Source organism: Gopherus flavomarginatus, chromosome 3 (assembly GCF_025201925.1).
Source record: "Gopherus flavomarginatus isolate rGopFla2 chromosome 3, rGopFla2.mat.asm, whole genome shotgun sequence".
Taxonomy (NCBI): Eukaryota; Metazoa; Chordata; order Testudines; family Testudinidae; genus Gopherus; species Gopherus flavomarginatus.
This window is the reverse complement of record NC_066619.1, coordinates 135544600-135570608: the sequence shown is the minus strand read 5'-3', so window position 1 is coordinate 135570608 and position 26009 is coordinate 135544600. Positions and strand designations below refer to the sequence as shown.

Below are 26009 nucleotides of genomic sequence, written 5' to 3'. Positions count from 1 at the left end.
CATCAGCATGGACGCATGTCCTCTGGAATGCTGGTTGAAGCATGAAGGGACATATGAATCTTCAGTGCATCTGGCACGTAAATATCTTGCAACACTGGCTACAACAGTGCCATGAGAACGCCTTTCCTCACTTTCAGGTGACATAGTAAACAAGAAGCAGGCAGCATTATCTCCTGCAAATTGTAACCAAACTTGTTTGTCTGAGTGACTAGCTGACCAAGAAGTAGGACTGAGTGGACTTGTAGGCGCTAAAGTTTTACATTGTTTTATTTTTTGAATGCAGGTTTTTTTTGTACAAAATTCTACATTTATAAGTTCAACTTTCATGATAAAGAGATTGCACTACAGTACTTGTATGAGGTGAACTGAAAAATACATTTTGTTTTTTTACAGTACAAATATTTGTAATGAAAAATATAAAATGAGCACTGTACACTTTGTATTCTGTGTTGTAACTGAAATTAATATATTTGAAAATGTGGTAAGCATCCAAAAATATTTAAAATAAATGGTATTCTATTGTTGTTTAATCATGATTATTGTTTTAATCGCTTGGCAGCCCTACTTATAACACGATCCAAAGGCTGGAAGTTGAAGCTAGACAAATTCAGACAGGCAGTAAGGCACACATTTTTAATGGTGAGCATAACGAACTATTGGAACAACCTACCAAGGGTTGTGGTGGATTCTTCATCACTGACAATTTCTCAATCAAAGTGGGATGTTTTTTCTAACCGCTTAGCTCTAGGCATTATTGTGGGACAGGTCTCTGGCCCATGCTATACAGGAGGTCAGCCTAGATGATTCCAATGGTCTCTTCTGCATTGGAATCTATTAAATATGTATCAGGTGCTTAGCAGAATTTTGCATAAGCATAAGCCACATTTACTCCTGTCATAACTATAAAGGGGAGGGTAACAAACCGCCTGTGTACAATATTATAAAATCCCTCCTGGCCAGAGACACCAAAATCCTTTTGAGGCTCTGGGGGGGTCACTCCCTCCTATAGTCCCCCTAACTGGGATATCTGCGTTCACCTCCTGCCCTTTCTTCAGATTGTCCTTTATGTGGGTGATCCCTGCTCTTTCATCCCCTTCTGCAGCTTCTTTACATGGTATTCCCCACCTAGGCCTTGCTTTCTTAGCTTGTTGGTATTTTTCTAGGGTTTTTGCTTTCCTGCTTCTCCTTGGCCCAGCTTTTCTGACCCACTTCCTTGGATTGTTTCTGTTTAGGGTTTTCTCATATCGCACCTTGTGGGCTCTGGGTCCATGTTTAATCCCAGCCCGTCTTTCCCTCACTCCCCATTGAGGTTGCTTTTCCCCAGGCCTCCTTTCTTCTCCTTAAAGGGAATGTGTTCCACAGAGTCCCCATGACCACAGGATGGGGCAAGGTTTCCGCTACCCTGACCCCTTTCTATTGGAACCTGTATACCTTCAATGGGACTACTGCCACTGGATATTAGTTTTTTCTCCCTGTGTATGCATTCCACATACAGGGGTTTTCCCCTCCCAAAATCACTGTGGTTTCATCAGCCTATTCCAGACGAGTGAACAACCAGCTGCTAGTTCAATATCCTCTGGCCTATGGCCCACCCTTAGAGGGATTGTTTTCGCACTCTTCCTAGATGTCTCCATCACCCCAGTCTAACTGCAAAATTCCCCCAGTCCACGTTACATATATGGGCAGTCCCACTTAATGTAGCATTTCCCCCCAGCACTGGCAGCAAGTAATATCCCAGCTGCTTGACACAGCCTTTTTCTCCTCCTGTCTCTCACACCCAGACCTTCCTGCTTGAGGGATCTAGTCTCTTTCCCCCCCCTCGCATTCCCTGCTTGTGGGGGACGAGCCACTTTCCTGGCAAATTCTGCTTCAACACGCTTGGCCAGTTTTACTGCTGCATCCATTGTCTCTGGTTGGCCTCCTCATCCAGACCTTAGTGGTATCTGGGAGGCTCTGCATAAATTGTTCTAATATAATGGTATCCATGACCTCTTCCAAATCTTGCCTCTTTGAACTCAGCCATTGGTAGGCCCAATCTCTCGACTTCTGTACGAAAGCTTTGGGCCCAACCCCGTAAGTCCATGTGGCTTCCCTAAATTTCTGTCTGTACCTTTCAGCCACAAGCCTACATAGTCCAGTATAGCTGCCTTTAACACATGGTGATTCGTGGCCTGCTCTTCACTCAATGCCATGTACGCAGATTGCGTTTCTCATGCCAGGTAAGAGGCTAACTCCCATAATACTTTATCCCAGCTTGTGCTAGCAGCAATTCTCTTGAACATCCATAGGAACACTGGATTATCCCCAGGGCTCATTTTAGAGTTCAAGGCCTGCTCCCCCTTGGCAGGAATTAAGTTTTGTAATAACTGCTGCTGTACCTGGGTCTGCTCCTCCATGAATTCCTAAAACACATGCTGTTGCTCTGCCTGCCATCCCAGCAGATTGTCACTTGGTCTGCTGGAATGTCCTCCGCATCCCCTTCTGAGCATGAACTCCTCCATCTTTTCCAGATTCAGCCTGTCCTGTCACAAGCCACCTCTCAAGCCTTCCTGGTTGTGGCTGACAGATGGATCCTGGACAAGCCCAAACTTGTGAATGGGCTTCCCCCTTCCTCTCCAAGAAATCCCTGGCTGGTCAGCCCACTTTGTGAATGAAGCAGTGCACAGGTCCACCAAGGTACCTTCACCATGTGTGTGTGTTTGCCTCCTCTTACGCTCCAGGTACATTTCAACTACATAGCAGCAGTTCTAAGAAGCCCTTTCCTGCTCCCTGGATTAGCCTTTTATACTGTCTGCTTTCCATCCCGGGTTCTTCAGCCAGTGGGCTCATTACTCATTAACTCGTCAGGCTACCAGCAGGTGTAAGTGCGCTCGTCTGTTTCAGCTGCACGCAGTGCCCTAGGTGGTGGTGGTGGTGATCAGGGTGCTGGCTTCCATAGAGCTTTGATCAGAACCCTGTTACAGGTCCCAGGTTGGTATTTACAGTGTTGTGAGTATGGGGGAAGGACACTTCCGTGTGGCTCCCAGTGACGTGTAAGTTGACTTCTCTCTCGGCTGTGTTCCTCTGACTGGGTCTGGCATGGTGATTGCCAAAATATTGTCAAAGTGATGTCCAATCAAAGGGAATCTCTGCTAAAAAGCCTCTGTGCCACCATACACAATGCCTAGTGTAGCTCACTGAGATTGTGGATGCTTAATTCTCACACTTAGCTGAGCAGCAGGCCTGAGAGTCTAACCTCTGCAGAGGTCTCTAGACACAAGACCTGATTCTGAGAGATGTTGAGCACCCACACTGCTAGGCTTTAAAATCTGCCTGTCTTGCTTTTGATGTAGTTCATAACCCAGTTGTTTAAGAAGGCATACCTCTGATGTAAATCAAATTGTACTAAGGGTGTCTGGTCTCTTCCTCTGAGGTGCTCAGTGCTGCAGTACTTTGTCAGAATCCAGGGCCTTCACCCTTGCAGGACTGCTGCTGTGAGCCCCGTATGGAACTTGTCTACATTAGACTGAGCAGGATGAATTGGTGACACTATTGGCTTTGCCATTCACAGCAAAAGATCGCTAGTGTTATTTTAAGCGAAGACTAAGATACTGTTCTGCTCCTTGTGAACACTGCAGAGGAATCATCCAGCCCAAGGGACAGATATTCGTTCACATCTCAACAAGGACTGCTCTAGCCAACCCCTGGCACTAATGGATCTGAAGAGAGCCCCATCCCCCTTAGACAGCAGTTCCATGTCGCCTTCCCCTCTTAGATGGGGTAGAAACCAGTACTGGACCTTGCTGAAGGTGTTTCATATTGATGTTGTGATGGACAATGGTGCTGTTCAGTAGGAGGCAGCCTCATTTTGGTGGTTTACAACAGTGTCCCTGTTGTACCTCACTGCATGCCAAACCTCTTCATTAACGGACTGTTATGGCTCTGTATTTCTTAGTGGCAAACACGTGGATGGCAGGAATGGGGTGATAAGGCTAAAAAGGGCTATACAGCACAAGTCTGACTTTCTGTATTTCAGCATGTTCTTAAGCAAATCACTGTGACAGGGTCCAGCAACACATGGGCTGTCTCTCGTTGTTGTTTTTTTTAAATTACCACAATCTCACAGTTTGAGAGATGGAAACCTGTTGAATATTAAACAAATCAGGCCCCAAAGGAATATTTGTTAGTAAATGACTTTTAAAAAGATCTAGACCTTCTCAGGAGGCTGGGGAGGAGGCAGTTTGTTTCCTTGAAAAAAATGTAGCTGACGCTAGTGCTAGACATGTCCTAGCACAATCCATTTTACATGCGTTGCAGACATGCCTGCTTGCTGTATCTGCACCCATTGCAGCTCCACAGCCAGTAGCAGCAGGGGGGAATGTTGGCACAGACCAGCCCCCTTGTCACCTACTCAGAGCCGGTTTAGGCTATATGGTGGTAGAAACAGCTGCAGGCAAACCCCAGTAGCTCTCTGGTATGCTACACAAGCAGTGTATTTCCCCCAAAAGGCCTCAAGTAGAGAAGAGTTCTGAAATACTAAGCTGTAGCCCAAAGGGCAGCAGGCAGCTGATGTCACAATCAGTGAGGTCAGTGGCATGAAAGTTCCAAAATTACCCCTGGTATTTCTCGGCTTGCCATGGCTTCTGCCAGCACTGTCACAGGGAATCCACATCCGTGACAAAAGGAAAGGAAATGTCAGTCAAAGGAAGCACCAGTTCTGTAGCAGCAGCAACAATCCAGGAAGGTCCTGCAAAACGGGCGGTACTGGTTAGGGCCAGTAAAAAGCCTAAAGAGGATAGCGCATCATCAACTCAGGGAAGCCCCAAGATTGTGAAGGAGACTAGAGCAGTGATCATAGACATTGGCACAGGTTACTGTAAGTGTGGATTTGCTGGAGAGCCTCGTCCCTCCCATGTTATTTCATCTACAGTGGGCAAGCATTTCCAGGAGACTGCTAAAACTGGGGACAATCGCAAAGAAAGCTTTGTTGGAAAAGAACTTCAGGATGTGAAAATACCCCTAAAACTGGTCAACCCCTTGAGACACGGCATAGTGGTTGACTGGGATTGTGTCCAAGACATTTGGGAATACATTTTCCACAAAGAGATGAAGATTCAGCCAGAGGAGCATGCGGTGCTGGTATCAGACCCTCCACTGAGTCCCACCACCAACAGGGAGAAATATGCTGAGATGCTGTTTGAAACGTTCTGCACTCCTGCCATGCATATCGCCTACCAGTCCAGATTATCTATGTATTCATACGGAAAGACCTCTGCTCTTGTGGTAGAAAGTGGCCATGGCGTTTCATATGTGGTCCCTATCTACGAAGGTTATACTATGCCAAGCATTACTGGACGCGTAGACTATGCTGGATCAGACCTTACCCAGTACCTCATGAAGTTATTAAATGAGGCGGGGAAAACATTTACTGGGGAACAACTAAGTGTGATAGAAGACATCAAGGAAAAGTGTTGCTATACGTCTCTGGACCTTCAGCATGACATGAGTTTGCCTCTCCGGAAACAGCAGGTTGATTACGAACTTCCAGATGGGCACCTAATTCCCATTGGCAAAGAGAGATTCATGTGTGCTGAAATGCTCTTTAAACCATCCTTGATAGGATCACAGCAGCCAGCGCTTCCACTGCTGACAATGACCTGCCTCAGTAAATGTGATGTTGATCTCAAGAAGAAGCTGATGGGCAATATCTTGCTGTGCGGAGGTTGTACCATGCTGAGGGGTTTCCCTGACCGCTTCCAGAGCGACCTGACCAAGATGTGGCCCAATGATAACCCCATTGCAGCAGCATCCCCTGACAGAAAGTCTTCTGTCTGGACTGGAGGGTCAATTTTGGCATCACTCAAGGCCTTTCAGCAGCTCTGGGTTTACAGAAGAGAATATGAAGAACAGGGTCCTTTCTTCATCTACAGGAAATGCTTTTGAGTACAGAGTGGACAGGATTGAGCTTAAAATCAATACTGCCACCCAGAGGGGACTGTAGATGTCTGAGAACCTCTGTTTCTTTCTCAGATACTGGTAACAAACCAAGCTGCTTAACTGAAGTTTGGATCTGTGTTTCACTGTGGCTGTATTAAATGTTCATAGCATTCTGTGTTGTACATTAACAGCTTTTATCTCACTGTTTCATAAGAATTTTCACAGTAGCCTATTTGACTGTAAAAGGGATAGAGCAGCTGGTTCAGACCCATTGTCTATTGCAGTGGTTTTCAGCCTGTGGTCCGGGGACACAGACTGTCTAAGATTTTCAAAGGGCTCCCCACCTCCATTTGAATTTTTTTATGGATCTGCATGGAAAAAAGGTTAAAGCCCTGATTAAGTGATATAGAAAAACAGCACCACTTTCAGCATCTACAGTGAGTCCGCTGCTGACCACCAGCTATGGTCGCAATGAAATTTTTCTAATAGGTTACCCCTTAGTGCCCAAAATGGGTCTGGGCTTGTAGACTAGAGTTTCAAATTCACTGAACGTGTAGCTCCATGGTCTACTCTAGGTGTGCTAACCAGGTCTCCAACAATCACCTGGCTCTGGGCAGGGACCTTTGTCCTACTCTTTTTTTGGGGGGCAGGGGGGCTTCAGGGTGCACAGCCCCTGCCTTATGTTGTGATATCCTCAACAAGCCAGTCTGCCTAAGGGTCTGCACCTGCGCATTGCTTTCTTTGAGGCCTATGAACAGTGCATACTTACAAGTTACCACACAGATCCTTTGAAGCAAGCACATTTATTCTCAAGGTAAAACAATTACAGCTGAAACATCATAAAAACACAATAGCTGGATTTAAACACACTCTATAGGGCCCTAGTATGCTGAAGTCTTTCCAACCCTTCCACAAGGGTTGAGGCCCCCTTGGAGAGAAGGTCTTGTTCATTTGCTGGATTAGAAAGAAGGCCCTGTGGCAGTTTAGATGCAGCCCTTTTACACCAAAAGCCCTTTTCTTTGTCTGCTGCTCTCAGGAAAACCCAGTAGCTGCAAGCCGTCAGTTACCGGGGGTGGTGTGGCTTGAGTGAGTCACGCTAATCACCCGCCCAGTTGTAGAGCTGGGGCAACCCTTCCCTGTGGAGCTGCACACAAGCCCTGGCCCTGTAGTCCATAAACCATTCATAACCTACATGCAATTGCAATGTCTGTCACCCTCAGGCTGTGGAGTCCCAGTGGAATTCTGCACAGGAGATTTGCTAGCTGTAGATTTATTCTGTCAGCCTGATGAAAATGGTAAGTCACCTGTACCTGGCTTGTGTGCGCCACCCTTTCCCCAGGATGCCAGGGAGAACATTCATAGACCCCAGCTATGTGAAAGCTCATGTCTGTATCCAGGAGGCTGTGGACAGTCTGATTTGAAGTGCTCATGCAAAACAACATTTGTCCAACAAACAGACTTGGGGCAGTTTGGGGACACAGTTTAAGCAATCTCTTTATTATGCTCTGTTTTGGTAAGAGGAGAGGTTGTGTACAATAATCACTGACACAGAGCAGACTATGGCACATTGGGCTAACGTACAGCAGTGTAAGCCTAGGGCCATATTTGCTGCTGGTGTAAACTGGCATAGATGCACTGAGGACCTAGTTGCCTAGAGTACAGTAGCTGTACTGCAGTCAATGGTGTGACAAGACAGCATTTGGCTAATGTCTTGTAACAGCCATCCAACTTTAAACAGTAGAACAAAGCTCAGGGCAGCAGGGAGACTGTTACTCTGTTTAACATTCTTTAAAAATGCATCAGCTGGAGTATTAGGGATACAGGATCAAAAGGGTAAAACTGAACTATTTACAATGACAAGTGTCTGAACGGTCATGGCAGCAGTGAGGTACTGCAGGCAGGAAGGCTGGCTTGTAAGCTGTCTTAGGGACAATGCAGCAGAGCTGCCAAAGGAGAGAGGAAGAGAGTTGGCAGATGTCTAACTCAGACAGCACCAGTAAGGGCTCCTCTATGGGGACTACCTCTCTTCCTGTTCTCCAGGGTTGGCGATGATCATGTGTGTGTGTGCGTGTGTGCGTCTGTCCGTCCGTCCGTCCAGCAGGATTTCTTGGCCTCAGGTTACTGTAAGAGATTCAGTTTCCACTGGATGTTTTTATTGAGTTTTGGAGGAATAAGAAGTTCTGCATCTGAAAGGCAAGAGAAGAGAAGGTAAGGTAAGGTTACCTGAAGTTCCCTTAGGAGCTGAACACTGGAAAGCCACCATGACTCCTCTTTCGCTGCCCATCAATGGCTGCTGACAAGTTTTCAAACAGATGAGAGTTTCTCTTTTAGGAGACTGGCCTAAGGGGGTTGAAGGGAAGTATGTCTAAGTGGGGCTCAGCAGGACCACTCCAGTTAGAGGGCCTCAAGGGGCATGTGACACATATCGATTTACAACCTGGCCAATCTAACTATTTTGGGACTGAGATGGGTTTGCCAGATTTCACCCCAAGCAAAAGCATTTCTACAGATACCATTGTGACACTAGTAGACCAGGTGCCAGCTGAGCACTGAAACCAGACCAGATCACCTGTTAGTATTGTTCAAGACAGGTGTTAGACTATAAAATGCTTGTAAGGTGCTGCAGACAACTTGTAATGCTTGTAACCCATGCTATAAGGTAATATGTAAGTTTTGCTTTATAACTGTAAAAGTGCCTGCTCTGAACTTCTGAACCGAGGCAGGAGGAGTGGCTCCCCAACCCCTCAAGGATGACTACCAAGATAATGGGCCCCTGTGAAACAAAGACTGGGTTGATGGCCCTCTTACACCCATGAAGGTGCTACGTGTAAGAAAACTCATCCCATCAGCTTCAATTCTGGAAGGGGGGCGGGGGGAAGGGAAGATAGCCAACATGAAAATTCTTCATCTCTGCTGTATGGACTGTCACAGGGCTAGAGCTAGGAAACAAAAGCAGAGATCTCCAGGCTCAACCTGGGTTAGTCCTAAAAGACAATCAGTGCTGACTGATTACTGCAACTTGTCACCTTTTGGAACCACAGTCTAACTCATTTGTGTATATCTGTTGCCTTCTTTAATCTGTAACTAACTCATTTCTTTTTCCTAGTTAATAAACCCTTAGTTAGTTTACTATAGAGTTGGCTATGAATGTTGTCCTTGGTGTGAGATACAAACAGACCTGGGGGTAAGTGACTGGTCTCTTGAGACTGGGAGCAACTTGAATCTTTTGTAATTCTTGGTGTAAGTGACCATTTATCACTTAGTCCCAGCTTGCCTGGGCAGCAAGGTAGACTGGAGTGCCCAAGAGGACCCTCTGTGACTCCATGGTAAGAGTACTGTAGTGCTTCAGGAGTTCACATTTGTTACTGGATGGTTGGTGAAACCTAATTCTAGAACATACCACCAGTTTGGGGTGTCTGCCCTGCTTTTGACAGTCTCCCCCGAATAGCCGCACACAGTCATGAACAGCTCCAGACAGTCTGACAACCATCGCCACCAGTAAACTCCCTCTGTTGCAAGGCAAAGAAATGCTTTCTGACAAAGCCCATAAACTATCCCTGCTCCTGACATTTTAGTTTTTCATTTTCCTCTTAAAAGTGCACTGCTGCTCTGAAGAGGAAAGCCAAACATGGCATTGTGGAGTTCTAAGTTCACCAACTCAATTATTCCACCTCAAACATGTCCACTCACACAAGGAAAACATTTCTGTTGACAGTAAGCCTGCAAACCCATGTGGGACCTAGTCAAGTTGGATTCTTTCCTTCTTGTAGATCTCGCTAGCAATACATGCTCTTCAGGCCAAAGCAAATTCTTCAGGACCCCAGTGCACACCAACACTGCAACAGGTTAATACAGGTGTAACCAGTAGGGGGAGGATGGAAGAACCCAGCTCACCCTCCTCCATTGTGTGGGTTCTGCAATGCTAACACCCAGCAGAGGAGTAGGAAAAGCAGTACACACCCTTTCCGTGCGAGTAATGAGGAAAGGGGTCCTGGCTAGTGGTCTTTACAGGCCTATTACTCTAGCTATGAGAGATAAGGTAGTTGTCTCAGTCCAATTCTCAGTGGACAGGCAACACATCATTGCACACGTTAACACAACCAGCTTCTTGTTGGAAGTCTACAGTGAGGATGTCATGCACCTAGTTGGCATGAAGACGTAGCTATCCTCAAACCTGAAGCCCTTCCAGAAGAGGGGTGGGCAGCTGGCAGGGCAGCATGGAGGGGATGCTATGGCTGCCCTATAGGCATAGGATTCCACTGATCATCATCTAACACCTTCCATAGCACTGATGATCATTTGGACAATGTTCTGAAGGAGCAGAATGATGCAGTGGAATGGGCTGGGTTCTTTTGAGCCAATGCTGATTCTAGCTGAGAGATCTCCCCTGGCGGCAGAAGGCTTAAGAATAAAGTTGAGTGAATAATGAATTTTTTGGTGCAGGGATCAAATAAAAAAAAAAATCCAGTTTAATATGACACCAAACCAACTTTTTCAGTTTTTTTCCCCCATCAAATGAAAGACTCAAATTTTGTTTTGAATCGACTGAAATGTTTTGGGTCAATTGGAAACTAGATTTGGGGGAGTAGGGTATTTCAGTTAGTTTGTTTCAAGTCAACCAAAACATTTTAGATGACTAAAAATAATCCCCCCCCAACCTTTTTGTTTTGATTTGATCACTTATGGGTGTTTTCCGACTCTTTTTTAAATGGGCCACATTTGAATTTGACACAAAACATTTAGACTTTTAAATTGTGTTTTTTCTTGACCAAAACGATTATTCATCAGCCCAAATTTACAGATAGCTTTGGGGCACCAAAAATGCATTTTTTGACTAAAAATCTTGTGTGTCAAAAAAACATCACCTAGCTGTGCCCAGGAAGCCTCTAGCTCTGATTTCTCAAGGTCCTGACCCAGCAATGGCCATCACTGGTAAACATTCACCCAGGAGTGCATGGGCAATGACTTCCTTTTTCAGCATTTCACAAGCTACTTTTGGGTTTCTTTAACTTGGTTGCATTTTATCTTAAAACAACATTAGACAAGTTGTAGGGGGCGGGGGGGAACTCAACCAGGTGAGTTTTTATTAGTGAAAAAGTGCAGGTATAAATGATTGATGATTTAAGTCAGACCACCTAAATAATCTCCCTTCTCCTTAGGATTTGCAGCTCCTGTGAAGCAGGAACCTTGTCTGTCTAATCAGGTGTAAGTGCCATGCACTCCTAGTACAACAACATTGCCACAGGAATTCATGAAAGGAGAAGTGTAACCCTTACAAGAGATACATCTGTTTAATGCCAGAAACAGGACTGACCTACCAAATCAATCTCCAAACTGCATCGCTAGGCCACAGCTCCGTAACATAGCTCGCCCTAATGACGTCACCAGTGGAGATATCCTGCACCTACGATTAGTATGCCGTATGCTTTAACTAACCTTGTACTGCAGGACCTGCAATTCTTTGCTGTCGATAGGCGGCCATAATGCTATTTGCCGTTGAATTGGGGCCCAGGACCTGTGGAATAGGTAATATTGGCACATCAGCAATACTCAAGTCCTTATAACAATGAAGCAGAAGATTCCAAAACCAAGATCCACCCAACTGGCAGTTCTGCCTGTTGCCACTGAAGTAGCTAGTGCTCCCTTTGCAGGATGGGAGCTTGCTTGATACGGGCATTGGCTTCAAAGGGAGATCTGCACTCCTGCCCCTCTCCCCATGACAATGCTTGGCCCTTTCGGCAGATGATGCTAACAGCACATATCCATCCATCTGCAGCTGAACTCATGGCTGCCCAGACAGCTGTTATCAAATTTAGAACCAGTGCAGGGCTCTGTGACAAACTGTGTGATGAGACTGTTGCATAGAGGCTAGTCCAGGGAGGTAAAGCTGCACAACACTGCTGCAATCTGAGGGCACCACCAGAGGAGACAGAGCACCCTGGCAGCCACTCTATCAGTGATCTGTAAGAGCTGGTGGTTAACATTGAAAGAGCCTACTGAAGCCCTGTGCAAAGATAGCAGTTGGGGCTGGCAGGAATGGCATCATTGGAGCACCTGGACTTCAGGACCACACGTGAGATCTTTTCCACACCCATGTGCCAGCCTCCTTTGCTGTGGCAGTGTTGCCAATTCTTGAGATTTTAATCACAAGTCTTGTGATATGTGTGTCTGTCTTAAAGACCCCAGGTGACTGCAGGAGAACCTCAACTTGCATTAAAAATATGTTTCTAGCCCTGGTACTTAGGGAGAAAAGTTTCAAAATGTGACCTGAGTTAACCCTAAAGGCTGGGAAACCAGAAAGCATGGAAAAAAACCTCTCACATTTTCATATTTTTAAAGAGTTTAGTGATTTTTTTAAGCTTGTCACGATATTGACCACTTGGGGCTGCCAATACTGTAGGAAGTCTCCATCTCCTCCTTTTCTGTCCCATTCATCATGGGGCATGTATATATTGTACAAGAGCAAGGGCACTACGGAGACTAAAGTGATTGTATTGGTAATGTTAATATTTGAAGTCCAGTGGAGGTAAGACATGTTAGCGGTTAATTCAGGATGTTAACAGTTCAACCATTATAAAGATTTCTTTGCTCAATTATAAACATATAAACAAAGAGTATATTGCACTGACTGCCAATTGCTTCACTTAACACAAAGTTCTAATATGAAGTCAGTGCTTGAATATGGAAGGAACACACAAGCCATCAAAGTCTCCTAGCTCTCTCGATCCAGTCAGATCACTCCTAACCAGCACCGGAGACAGCAGGCAGTGCACATGCTGGCTGGCAGCCAAGGGTCTGAGCAGTGGGAAGGTGCAGCACTCCTATAGAAATACACTGTCTAGGAGAAAGAACAGGAGTACTTGCGGCACCTTAGAGACTAACAAATTTATTGTAGCATAAGCTTTCGTGGGCTACAGCTCACTTCATCTAGGAGGTTTATCTGACATACTGCAACAAGGAGCAGATCTGGAGACCTACATGCGACCGACTTCAGTCAGTTTATCTGAGTTCAAGACTCCAGGGTTTGTCTCTCCAAACGATACCACAGCACCACAAATCTGTAAGTTGCAAACAGCGACTCAGGTCACAACCATCAGGGAACAAGCACCTACTGGGTTAGCAGGATTCTGTTGCAGGTCTGTGGTCCAGATCTCCGGGAGTGACCTCTCTATCAACTGCAAAGTTTCTTCCAGGGCCTGCTGCAGCTCCCTGGCTGGCTCATCGTAACCAAAGAGCACAAGCCCCTTTAATAAGCTGTGCACTTCACCTGCGAGAAGAGATGAGAGCAAGCTCCATCACAGCAATCAACCAGGTTCACTAAGCAAGGCGCGGTGCTGTTCTAGCACTGGGGACGGAGGGAAAGGAGCAGCGGAACATAGCTGCTGTTTTCCTGCTGTTACCCCTGCTGCCAGGTGGGCTCAGCATGAGGGGAGCTCTCTTCACATTAGCACAGCCCAGCTCATCTCACTCTGATACTTTACACCTGGGGGCTGGAACTATTTTTGTACTCAGCAGTGACAGCTGCAGAGGTTTGGACTAGCAAAGCCAAGCAATAGTCCTGATCCTGGCTCCTTGCCAAGGTGTCTCTGGGGAAGAGGCTGCTCTCTTCAGGGACCCCCTCCCCCACTCTCGAGCCTTGGGCAGTAGCTACTCTCTGCATCCCATCCTTCAAGATCAGAAGGTGGCATCTGGCCTCAGACAGCCGGATGCTGGCTTGGCTCAGCCAGGGGGCCTTACCCTTCATGTTCTCAGTAGTGCGGATATTTTCTCCCAAGGCCTCTAGAAGGGCCAGGTCCTCCAGAGGGCTCCCTTCCTTCAGACTGTGACGCTTGCGCTCTGCCTTGCGACGGTTCTTGGAGGATCGGCTAGAAGAAAGGAATGTCCAATATCACGATGGGCAACAGAATGGGACAGAACAACCAGCATTTCTTTTTCCTCTTACAAGAGGAAGTCATAATTCCCTGCCGCCCCCCAGTCTCTGTCTCCCCCAATAAAGCCTGCAAACAAATGCATCTTAACAGGGTACGTACACCTCTTGCTAAAACATGCAAAAGACAGGTGGGCTGCCAGCCAAGGCACAGACTGAGCACTGGCTTCCCAGCTGCACCCACTGCCTGCTGGGTGTGGCTGCCAAGGAGCTGGTCCTAAGGACGGGTCTGTTTGCTTTGGTGCTCCCTAGAGTAGCCAAGCAGCTGCTGTACCAGCTTCTATGGCAGCTGGACAGATCTCGCTGCTTGTGTCACTGGAATGGCACTAAGGGGCTGGACTGCAGCAGAAACTCTGACCCAGCCTGCAGGACCAGCTTTGCCTGCAGCACATTTCTTCTTTTTAAACCAAGTTCTAAAACTGCTGGTGCACTCTCACGTCTGCACCCATAGCCCTGCAGTAGCGAGATTCCATCGCTGCGTAAGTGTGCAGATGGAGTTAGATCCAGCCACACATTCCACCATGAACAGCTGCAATCTGGTTTGAGGGCAGGGACATACGCAGATATCCTCGAGTTACTGTGCGAGTATTTGCCACTCATGTCACTGGCTGTCACGATGCTGCTGGTTTCAGAAATAAGGTCTGCCTCCAGACAGTTTGGTGTCTCATCGTCTGCAAAACAAATTAGCAACAAGTTAGACCTTCCCCCGATCCCAACGAAGGTGGAGGTTATTTTACAAGCACCAGAGGAAAAAACAACAGCACATGGTTACACTGAGAGCAGCAGATGCCAATGGGTAGTCCAGGGGTGGGACACAGGACATCCTAGCTCCAAGCAGGGTCTGTCTGGAGAAGTCGAAGTACCATGGAAATACGGAGAATGGGACCATTCCTCATTCATCTCCAACTTTCCCTCCACAAGAAACAGTCTTACATGGGACCTCTACTGTTGGACCAGTCCCCTGGTGGCACTGGGAGAGCCCCTGTCCCAGTCAGGCTCCCCCAGGACATGGTAGAAGGCAGCTGTAAAATATGGCCCTCATCCTCCTACCTTTGGTGGTGATCATGATCTTTCAACAGCGAAGTCAGAGAGAACAGAGACTTAGCTGGGCTGTTTACCCCTGCAGCAGGATGAGGAGGTTAGTTACCTGTACAATACTTTGAATTCAAAACGTTTTGCTGATATGAGTGTTCCCCAGAAGGATGCGCGCACCTATACACTCTTGACAGGAGACTGTAAAGCAGTGTCTGTGGGCCTGGCAGAGCAGCTCCTTGTGGTCCCATACAAGGGCACACATAGGGAGGTGCAGACCCATTGCCACTCTGTTCCCTCTCAATCACCAAGTCAGACACACCACGGCAGAGGGGAAGGAGGGCAGCAGGCGAAGCACCCACTGGGATAAAACATCTTGGAGAACTCATTCCCGTGCATGTAAATAATCTCTCCGAGTGTGTGTCCTTCTGGGTGCTCCATCGTAGCAGACTCCCAAACAGTAACTCAACATGGAGGTGAGTGGTGAGGAGGCAAATCCAAGGCAGACTGGAGGACTCACCAAGTGACACATCAGCTCTGAAAGCTGGTAAAATAGTGCAATGCTTGGCAAATGTATGGATGAGGACCAAGTTGCAATCCTGCAGATTTCCTCAACTGCAACATCTTTCAGAGAGGCTATAAATGTGGACTGAGCTATAGGGGAGTGTGCTGTCACTTCATGAGGGGGCTGTATTCTGGCAGTCTCATAGCATGTTAAAATGCAACCCGAGACCCACGTTGATAATCTTTGCATTGAAATGGGCTGCCCTTTCATCCTTTCAGCAAAGGATACAAAGAGTCTGGGAGAGGTACTGAAGGCCTTGGGTCTGTGTAAGTAGAAGGCAAAAGTCCTTCTGACATGTAGCGTGTGCAGGTTAGATTCCTGTCTGGAGGCATGAGGCTTTGGATAAACACTGGTAGACTAATTTCCTGATTAACATGGTATTCCAAAGAAACCTTAGGGAGAAATGAGGATAGGACATAGTGTAGCCATATCCTTGTAGAAAGTAGTCAAAGGTGTGTCTGCCATGAGTGCACCAAGTTCTCCCATTCGTCTAGCTAAAGTGATAGCTATAAGGAATGAGGTGCAGGAGAGTACAGATAGTTACTTGTTTCCTTAAAGTGCTGAGTATGAAATTAAGGTCCTATGGGGTAGCAGGTTCCATACAGAGGGAAGCCCTTAAGGAACCTGGTCGTAATAGGAAGGGCAAACACTGAAAAGCCCTCGATGGCCAAGTGGAAGGATGAATCTGACTGAGCTCACTGACAAAACTGGTGTCCAAGTCCAACAGGTAGTCTAGGATCTAGGAGAGAAGAACTTCTGAGGCTTGACAAGAGTTAAGAGAACATCAGGGATGGAAATGTTTCTGATTCTGCAGGTAAGTTTTGCAAGTAGTAGGTTTACAGGACACCCTTTTTGAGGGGAAGGCAGAGAGGTGAAGGAAATTCGAGAACCAGACTTGGCGCAGCTATGACGATGCTATGAGAACAAGCCTTGCTCTTTCCTGTCGCAGTTTGATCAAGGTTTTGAGTATTATAGGTGGAGGCAAGTAAATGTACAGCAGAATATGGCTCCATGGTGTTATCAGGGCATCTCCCAATTAATTGCAGTTGTGTCCTCCCTTGGAGCAAAGCTGGTTGGGGGAGCAAAGATGTCTGCTCCGGGGAGACCTCTCTTTTGGTAGATGCTCTGGAAGACAGAATGACGCAAGTTCCTGCTTAGGGAGTCTGCAATTGTATTCTGGAGGCCTAGTAGAACTCTCGATGGCTTATCTATCTGATGGGAAAAGCACCAGTTCCAATTTTAGCAAGTCTACACATAAGGAATGGGAACTTCCTCTTGCTTTGTTGGTTGATATGACACATTTCTGCCCTACTGTCCAGCCTTATCCTGACAGAGTGGCCCTGTATGTCGTGACGGAAGTGTTCATAAGCATAGCAGATGGCTCTCGGTTCAAAGGGTGTTGATGTGAAGCATAATCCTGTGAGGACCACCGGCCCTGAGTTGTGGGCCCTGAAGGTGGCCCCCCAACCCAAAAGAGAGGAGTCCATTGTGAGGATTTTTGATGGTGGAGAGTGTGAAAATGGGGTTCCCTTGCAGCCTGGCAATGGGTCCTTCCACCAGCTGAAAGCCCAGGATTCAGGGGTACTGTTAAGCATGTGGAGAGACTGTGCCTGTCCACATCTGAAGGCAGGTGAGGCACGGTCTTGCATGAGATGCGACAAAACATGGATGCCAACACGTGGCCTAGGAGTTGTAAGGAGGTACTTACAGTTGTTTGCAGACTGCCTTGTAGTGTACAGTTTAAACCTGGACATGGTGGAGAACCTCTCTTTGGATAGGTAGGCTCTGGCAGTTAGGGAGTCTGGCTCCAATGCAGTGTATCCTCTAGACTGGAGTCGGTGTAGATATCTTCAGATGGATGCAAAGATCCAGAGAATGAAATAGGGCTAGTGCCTTTGAGGTTGCTGACTGGCCCTCTAGCACTGATAGACCCCGAGGAGCGAGTCATCCAAGTATGGGATTTCTGTGGCGATCCCCTGATGTAGATGGGCTGCTGCCATCGAGAGGACCAAAGGGGAGGACTCATTACTGATCTGAGCCTATTTGGAAATGCAGAAAACACTTGTGGAAAGGGAAGATCACTACAAGAAAGTAGGTGTCCTAGAGATTGAGGATGACGAACCAGTCCTCCAGATCTAGGGATAGAATTATGGTGGCTCATGTCATGACCCTGAAGTATTATGAAAGGACATGGGTATTCAATTTTCTGAGATCAAGTATTAGTCTTGACCATCTGCCCCATTGGGGGAGGGATAGCTCAGTGGTTTGAGCACTGGCCTGCTAAATCCAGGGTTGTGAGTTCAATCCTTGAGGGGGCCACTTAGGGATCTGGGGCAAAATCAGTACTTGGTCTTGCTAGTGGAGGCAGGGGGCTGGACTCAATGACCCTTCAGGGTCCCTTCCAGTTCTAGGAAATGGGTATATCTCCATTATACATACACAACTAGGAAATAGTTGGAATAGAACTGAACCTCAGGGGGAACTGGCTTGATTGCCCCCAAGAACAGGAGAGATTGGACCTCCTGCTCTAAGAACTCCTCATGAGAAGGGTTCCTGAAAAGGGACAGGGTAGTGGATTGAATATTCCACATCAACCACCTCTAGATTCCGTTTTTCTGAAGTGATGTGCTTCCAGGCAGACAAGAAGTGGGATAAATCAGTCCCCGAAAAGAGGATGGATGGTAGACAGCAGAGGATCTGGGGAAATAGGTTGCTCAGTTCTCTTGACCACATTGTCAAAACTGTCTGTTAGAAGGAGGAGCTGACTAGGTAGTGGTAGAAGGGTGGTCCCCTTTTGTGAGGTTTGGATCTCCCCCTGAAAGGCTCCGAAGGCCTAGAAGAGGCCTGCTGTGGATGATATTGGAACCATCAGGAAGGCTGTGTGTTTGGAATCTGCTACAATGTCTTTTTGTCAAATTCCCAGTGACTTGAATCCTTAAGGGTATGCAGTGAGGAGTCTGTATCCACGCTGAAGAGCTTGGGCTGTTCTAATGGAAGGTCTTCAACAGGGCTATGACTAGTACTGTCTGCTCGGAGTGTAAACAGATGCCAGCCACGTCTGCAGGGGTTTGAGGGGCAGATGTGTGTGCTGGACCACGTCAGTACATGCCACAATGTGGCCTAGCAGCTTGAGGCATACCCAGGCGGTTGTGAGGTGGGTTTGCCCTGACGTGCACAATGAGGTCCAACACGGCTCAGAATTGGAACTCTGGCAGGAAGGCCCTGGCCTGGGTGGAGTCGAGTACTGCTCCTCTAAACTCTATCCGCTGAACAGGGGTCAGAGTTCATTTCTGCTTGTTTATAAGCAGGCCCAGATCCCGATAGGTGGACCGCACTAAATAGAGGCTGTGCTGAACCTGGGCTTGTGATCTGCCTCTAACAAGCCAGCCATTGAGGTACAGGTAGATCTGCCTCAACGTCTCAGGAAAGCGCCACTACTGCCATACACTTCATGAAGCCCCTCGGAGCATACGAAAGGCTGAAGGGCAGCGCTGTGAATTGTTAATGGTGCTGGCCCACTACAAATCAGAGGAATCTCCTGTGCCCAATGGACCCCGGGCAACAGAAATATGGAAGTAGGCATCCTGTAAGTCGACGGCAGCGTACCAGTCTCCTGGATCCAGAGAGCAGATGGAGGCCAAGGAGACCACGTGGAACTTCAACTTCTTGAGATATTTATTGAGGCCACACTGGTCTAGGATGGATCTGAGGCCCTCTTTGGCCTTCAGGATAGGAAATATTAGGAATAAAACCCTTTTCCTCTCATATCTTGAGCTTCCCCTATGGCCCCTACGCGTAGAAGGGTTTCCACCTCCTGGATGAGATGCTCATGAGAAGGGTCCCTGTAGAGGGAAGGGAGTGGGAGGGAAGGAGGAAGTGAGGAAAACTGCAGAGTGTAACCAGTGTTACAGTGTTGAGCGCCCAACGATCCAAGGTCACCTGGGTCCATGCACTGAGGAAATGGTTCAGAAACGAATGGGGGAATGGATCCTGAGGCCAGACTGGAACACTGTCCTCGGGCATACCCTCAAAATACCTGCCATGGGCCCTCTGGATGATGCATGGGGCCTGACAGGGTAGCTGAGGAGGACGGGGTGGGTCAGTAGGGTTTAAAGCCCGTCTCTTGTAGGAGCTCTGCCACAAGAAGAGGCGGACCCAAAAATCTAGGTGGTGGAAGTAGCCGGAAATGTTTCCTAGAGGCCTTCGGTGGGTAAGGCTCAAAAAGCAAAGTGTGGCACAGGAATCTTTCAGGCCATGCAGCCTGGTATGTCTGCTCTGAAAGCAGAGCAGTGCCCTCAAATAGGAGGTCCTAAATAGATTGCTGCACCTTCTGAGATGGCCCTGAGGATGGCTGCCCTGAACTGCATCGCATGGACACTGTGGAGGACATAGATCTGGCCGCTGAATTGGCCACATTCAACGCTACCTGGAGAGGGGCTCTGGCCACTGGTTTGCTCTCCTCCAAGATGGATGCAAACTCTTGTCTGAGCTCCTGTGGCAGAGAGTCCTTAAATTTAGCCATGGAGTCCCAGATATTATAATTAAGGCTGCGAATCATTCACGGAGATCACGGAAAGTCACGGCTTCCATGACTTTCCGTGACCTCCATGAATCTTGCAATGCTGACCCCAGGACCAGCCCAGCAGCTGCTTTGGCAGCCCCAGGCAGCTGGTCCCTGGCACTGCCCCAGAGCAGCAATCCGGGACCAGCAGTGGTGGCAGGGGCCCCGGGCATCACCTCCACCTTGGTGCACATAACAAAATTCATGTGGCAGGGGTGGGGACGAGGGGTTTGGAGTGTGGGAGGGGGCTCAGGGCTGGGGCAGAGGGTTGGGCGCAGAAGGTGAGGGCTCTACCTGGGGATGCAGGCTCTGGGGTGGGGCCAGGGATGATGGGTTTCTGGTGCAGGCTGCCGCAGGGCTGCAGTGGGGAAAGAGGACCCCCACAGCCCTCTCTGACCACAGCAGCTTGGGGCCAGGGGAGAGGCGCCTCTCCCTTGCCGCGGCAGCTCCACTGGGGGTGGGCTGGGCCAAGAGAGGGACTCCTCTCCCCTGGCCAAGACAGGTCCCCACCGCAGCCCTGAGCCCCTGTGCAGAGCTTAATAGGCAGCTGCATGGCCATGCAGCTTAGAGGGAACTTAAGTCAGAGCCTCTCACTGTTGGCTATGATGGGGGGCCGGGGAGCAGTGCCGAGTGGAAGAGATCAGTGCCGAGACAGTGGAGAGTGACATGGAGTCAGCGATCAAGGCGTCGGAGACTGGTGCCGAAGGGTTGGTGATTGGCGCTGCAGCATCAGCAACTGGTGCTGAGAGGACGACCAGTATTGGAGAGACTGAGACGGATGTCACTGGGGCTGCGGTGTTGTCAACCGGTGCCAGGCCTCTGGGGACTGGCGTTGGCCCAGTCACCGTTGCGGTGGGCCCATGGTGGGCTTCCCTTTGGAAGGGGGGTGCCTTCACTGACTCTGCAGCTGGAGACAAGACCTGCGGTGTGGGTGGCACTGATAGAGCCAAGAAGTCCCTGGCCACCTGAAACACCTCTGACGTTGAAAGCACCACCAGGTGTAAGAGTTCCCTACCGCTCCTGGGTTTCAGAGGTGGTTCCCTTACTGGGCTTGGAGCCCTGGTGGAGAGGCTGCCTCTTGCCACTCTAAAGAGAGCAAATGGCCCGACATGGGTCCTTTGCCTGCACCCCTTCGTTGTCTTTCTTTAGCATAGGGAAGGGCCCTCGATCTGTGTGCTGCTTCCTGCGTGACTTGCTCGACAATAGTGATGGTGAATGGTGCCGAGGTGAGCCTGGTGCCAGTGGAGCACTCTGTACCGACATCAGAGTGGGATGGTTCTGAGGATGCTCTAATTGCTGCCTTCATCAGCAAGGCTTTTGGATGGATCTCTGTGTCCTTGACCTGAAGCCCTTACAAATTCTGCACTTGTCTTTGAGGTGCATCTTCCCCAGACACTTTAAACAGCTTGTGTGGGGGTTGCTGACTGGCATAGGTTTGTGATAGGTGGAACACAGTTTGAAGCCAGGAGAACAGAGCACAAAATGTCCCTGAAGGGACTACTAACTATCTGAACTTAACTAACTACTAACACTAAGAAATAACTATGTACAAGAACTGTAGAAGAAAAACCACTAGGCACACATAAAGGAGAAAGGCGTTCCAGCAACCGTCATGGGCAGTAAGAAGGAACTGAGAGTGCGCACGGATAGTAAGAAGGAACTGGGGGAGCCTCATATAACGGCACGAGCACGGGACCCCAGGGGGCGCCAGAGTTGGCCCTACGGAGTCTTTAAGGCAAAAAATCTCTGGCAGCCATGCACACACACACCTAACGTGGAACTGACATAAGCAAGCACTCGAAGAAGAATAAATGGACATACAATCGCTCTGCCTCTATCTTTGAAAAGGTATTAAGAGGTAGCTGGGCCACATTTCCTTATCTGCCCTCGTCTGGGAGCACTAGGAGCTGCACTGCACTGATGTGGGCCAGTGGACACCACTTTACAGTCTCCAGTTCATAGGTGTGTGCACATAGGGACACAGTCTCCAAGAAAGAGGAGTAGCTTTCTTTTAAAATAATCACCATGGGCTTCCCTGAACTGGTAAAAGAGGAGCGAACCAGAAACCTGACCTCTAACAGGTGCTCTACAATGCAACGTGTGTCCAGATCATGACTAAACCCCAACTGACCAGCGTGGAAAGGAAATTATGGTCCTTTCCTGTGGGGCTCTTACATGTATGTGGAAGTATATAACTCAGGAAAGCTGCCGCATTGACAGCTCTGTAGAAGAAAAAAATTAAATTGTAAAGCAGGAAATGCAAAGATTTCAAAGTGAATAAAATCAACAGGTCACATTCTAATTCTCTGACTCTTGTAAAAAATCTTCTTTATAAGAAATATAAAACCAGAAGGCAGGAGCTTGGGGCAGCAAGCCGTGGGGGGCGCTCTACTGGTCGCCGTGAGGGCGGCAGGCAGGCTGCCTTCGGCAGCGTGCCTGCGGAGGGTCCGCTGGTCCCGCAGCTTCGGAGGAAGGCAGCCTGCCTGCCGTGCTTGGGGCGATAAAATGCCTAGAGCTGCCCCTGCCAGAAGGCCACTCACAAGCCACAGCAGACCCCAGCGACAGCCATTTACATTAGGGCATAAGGAGAGCACAAGAAGACTGTTTGGCTTAGAAAAGAGATGATTAAGGGGGGATATAATAGAGGTCTACAAAATCATGAATGATGAGGACAAAGTGAACAAGGAAGCGTTATTTACTCCTTCAGGTAACACAAGAGTCAGGAGTCACCCGATGACATTAATAGGCAGCAGGTTTAAAACAAAAGGAAGCATTTCATCACACAATGCACAGTCGACGTGTGAACTTGTTGCCAGGGGGTGTTGTGAAGGCCAAAAAACTAGGTTAAAAAAGAATTAAATAAGGTCATGGAGGATAAGTCCATCAATGGCTATTAGCCAAAATGGACAAGGACACAGCCCCTTGTTCTGGGTGCCTAAGCCTCTGACTGCCAGAAGCCGGGAATCGATGATTGCCCTGTTCTGTTCACTCCCTCTGAAGCACCTGGCACAGGCCACTGTCAGAAGATGGGATACTGGGCTAGAGGGACCATTGGTCTGACCCACTATAGCCGTTCTTATGCGCCTATGAGGAAACCACATCATTGGTGTTTTCAGGAATTCATTAAGACATCGCTAGTTATTGACACTAGAGCACCTGCATTAGTTCAAAAACATACCCAGTAGCTCTTGGCGGGCTTGCTCATTCAGCTCTCGAACCACCAGGAGGCGCTTTCTGTGGCGAGTGAATGTTGTTTTCTGAGAATCCAGAAACACCAAATAATTTCTCTGGGCTGCAGAGAGAGCAGATGGTGTTAGGTTCAGGCCAAAGATAAATAAGCACATTCTATACTTTTAAACCCTTTTTCAATTCCCTTTGGAAGCAGTGCTAGAGTCAACACATGTTCGTATTGTTAACATGTGCTGTGTTAGTTTTCTGAAGCCTAGAAGCCCAGCACAGTGGGGGCAGAACTGTTCAGGAATCACATAGGATAGATTGAAATTCCAAGCTTAAAAAAAGCCAGCAGGAGCTTGAAGGTAGTTTGCTAAACTCAGAGTGCCAAAGGCATCCGTGTGCCTAGCCTGGCGTTTAGAAGCCTAACTTGAGGCTCCTGTTTTAAGGCTCATGGCCACAGTAGTACTGACTCTTCTTCTATTCCCCCGTCATTAAGATGGTTCAGGAGAACAGAGCACCCAGCTCCCAGCCTCAACACCAAGAGAAGGAGAATTCTCCAGCAATATCAGCCCGGCCTTCCTTTAGCCCTCGAAGTAGCAGAGGGAAGGCTAAGCCACTCTGAAACTCCTCCACAGAGGAGCTCCATATACATACACTTTCCTTGCACACAGCTCTGTCAGTGCACTTCCTTTACTAACCAACAATATTCCTATGTTTCCAACGTGACTCTCCCCCATTCACATAAATCCCATCACACAGCATTGATGTCTGGGCGAATTTTGCCACTGATCTCAAGGAGGGCAAGACTGAGTCAAAAATGCTTGTCACGTTGCTGCATGCTAATCTGTGCTGAGCAGAGTCAGATGTAAACATGTAACCCATACACCTCCTGGGGCTGGTGTGTCCTGTCTGGACAAAGGTCCTATCTAGTGGTACCGAGACCACTGAGAGAGAGATTACTGAGTCTGCTACAGCCTTAGCTAGCGGTCATGTGGCTTTTAGCTCTGGCAGTAGAGGTTCATGTATTTAACTCCAGAGGTCCCAGATTCAATCCTGTCCGCCGACGAACGGGGTCTGTCGGTGTTACATGTGGGGGCTCATCCGGGATTTCAGCTGGGAAGTCTCTGAAGTTTGGGACATGCTTCCTTAGCTAGGGGAAGTATGTAACCCACACACCTGGGCGTGGTGCTCTGTCTCATCTAGTGGCACCAAGACCACTTAGAAAGAGATATTAATGCGTCTGCTCTACAGCCTTGGCTGAAGGCTTTTAGCTCATGCAGTAGAGGCTCATGTGTTTAGCTCCAGAGGTCCCCGGTTCAATCCTGCCCACTGTCGGTGTTACAAATAGCCATCCACCTGTAACTAGGCAGAGCCAATGAAACACCTTTCGATGCCAGGTCTCACCACATTTCCTAGGACTCCATTACAAACAAGCAGAGAGCCCCCTGCATGGAGGACTCCTCACAATAAGAGACTCACCTTCTAGGATAGCAGGTTTGAAGTTGGTCTCCAGAATGTCTAGTCTGCTGTATTTGTGAATCTGGGGAGAGAGCAAGGTGAGGAAGTGGAGAGTTCTCTCAGGAGACAGACACACACAGTCTCACACTAGGAACTCTCTAGGAGTTAGTACTTTGGAATGTCCTTACTAGTCTTAAGGCTTCTTCCCAGACGGTCCCTTCCAAGAGCAGGAGCACAGCCTCTTCGTAGTCCTGGGGAAAGGAGACCAAGGACGCAGTGGTTACTGTCCTACAATCAGGTGTTACCTCTGGCATGGGGCATTGGGCTCCTGGATTACAACCGCTCAAGCACAGCTCCCATCACAACTGTATTGCAGTCAGTGCCAGGAAATCCTGCCTGAAGCCATCTACATATTTTCAGCATAAGGACATCTTAACTCCAAGTTCTGTTGATTTTCTCCTCCACTATCCCCCCTGCCATCCCAAAACCTAACCCGGCCATGCCAGGGTTAGCATCACTCCTGGGCAGTCGCTCACTCCACAGGCACGTGAGAAGAGAGACTGGCTTCAAGTTCCTTACACCAGACGGCAAAAATCAAGGCTACTTAAGTGTCTGCACAAGTGTGATTTAAACTGGAACACATCCAGTGCCAGTATTCTTCAATAGCTATTGCAGCAGCAGACACTGACGTGTTCCTTTCAGGACTCTTGGCAGCCAACTGAAATGTATTAAACCCAGCTCAACCATACCCCTGGTAAGTCCCCCCATAAACACTTGGGAGCACACCACAGGCTTTGTTGTCCTGTCCTATAGCTTCTATTCAGCCCCAGGCTGGTTAGTCTTTTTGTCAGAGGTGCCCAAACAGAGAGAGTCTATATGACAGTGAGGGGACATAAGCCTTGGGTCGAGAGATCAGTACAAGGGCAGGCAGAAGGGAAGGTGTCACCAGGGTGCACAGTACCTGTGCATACTGCTCCAGGAGTATGGCTGCCTCAGCATGTCTCCTCTGTTCAACTAGTTTTCCTAGAAAAGAAGGACAGAATTAAGCATTTCAGGAATAGCTGGAGTTTGGGTCCAGACAAGAGACCTGATCTAAAAGTGAAGGGTGCCCACCACTGGGGCTAATGAACCTGCAGTGTCAGTGTGTAGCATCCATGAGCCCACTAATACTAATTCTACTGGCTGGCTGAAGGAAGCCTGTTTGCATCCATCTTCCCTGTGCCCAGGGGAGAGAGAGAATGAACATGTGTCCGTGTAAGTAATAGCTATGGAGGTTTCCTTTATTAACTTGATCTAGACCTTACAGATCTTGCTCATGCAGAACTTGCCCCAGCCTTCTCACGGCCAGCATGAGGTCTGCAGGGACAGTCATCCCT

The 26009-nt window shown here is 48.2% G+C and overlaps 2 protein-coding genes across 7 annotated transcripts in view; one reads left to right on the top strand and one right to left on the bottom strand.

Annotated features, from left to right (window-relative positions):
* The first annotated feature begins 477 nt into the window (after positions 1 to 477).
* On the top strand, positions 478 to 6618 carry ACTL7A (actin like 7A). The gene has a single exon (XM_050948289.1). It carries the CDS (start codon positions 4672 to 4674, stop codon positions 5920 to 5922), a length of 1251 nt encoding a protein of 416 aa, XP_050804246.1. The 5' UTR covers positions 478 to 4671; the 3' UTR covers positions 5923 to 6618.
* An 85-nt stretch (positions 6619 to 6703) lies between these two features.
* The window catches only part of ELP1 (elongator acetyltransferase complex subunit 1), a 121787-nt gene continuing 102481 nt past the window's right edge, over positions 6704 to 26009 (bottom strand). For 5 of the 6 annotated variants that reach the window (XM_050948203.1, XM_050948201.1, XM_050948200.1 and 2 more), the window contains 9 exons: positions 25595 to 25656; positions 24822 to 24884; positions 24655 to 24715; positions 23180 to 23293; positions 14403 to 14514; positions 13654 to 13781; positions 13029 to 13183; positions 11353 to 11431; positions 6704 to 8102 (listed from right to left, as the gene is read on the bottom strand). In XM_050948203.1, coding sequence (XP_050804160.1) covers positions 8035 to 8102; positions 11353 to 11431; positions 13029 to 13183; positions 13654 to 13781; positions 14403 to 14514; positions 23180 to 23293; positions 24655 to 24715; positions 24822 to 24884; positions 25595 to 25656 — 842 coding nt within the window. In that variant the 3' untranslated portion in view covers positions 6704 to 8034. The remainder of the gene's footprint in view (positions 8103 to 11352; positions 11432 to 13028; positions 13184 to 13653; positions 13782 to 14402; positions 14515 to 23179; positions 23294 to 24654; positions 24716 to 24821; positions 24885 to 25594; positions 25657 to 26009) is intronic. The other variant, XR_007773660.1, reaches the window with a different exon arrangement.

Coding starts and splice junctions, on each gene's coding strand:
- ACTL7A (XM_050948289.1), top strand. CDS start 4,672: ATGTCAGTCAAAGGAAGCACCAGTTCTGTAGCAGCAGCAACAATCCAG.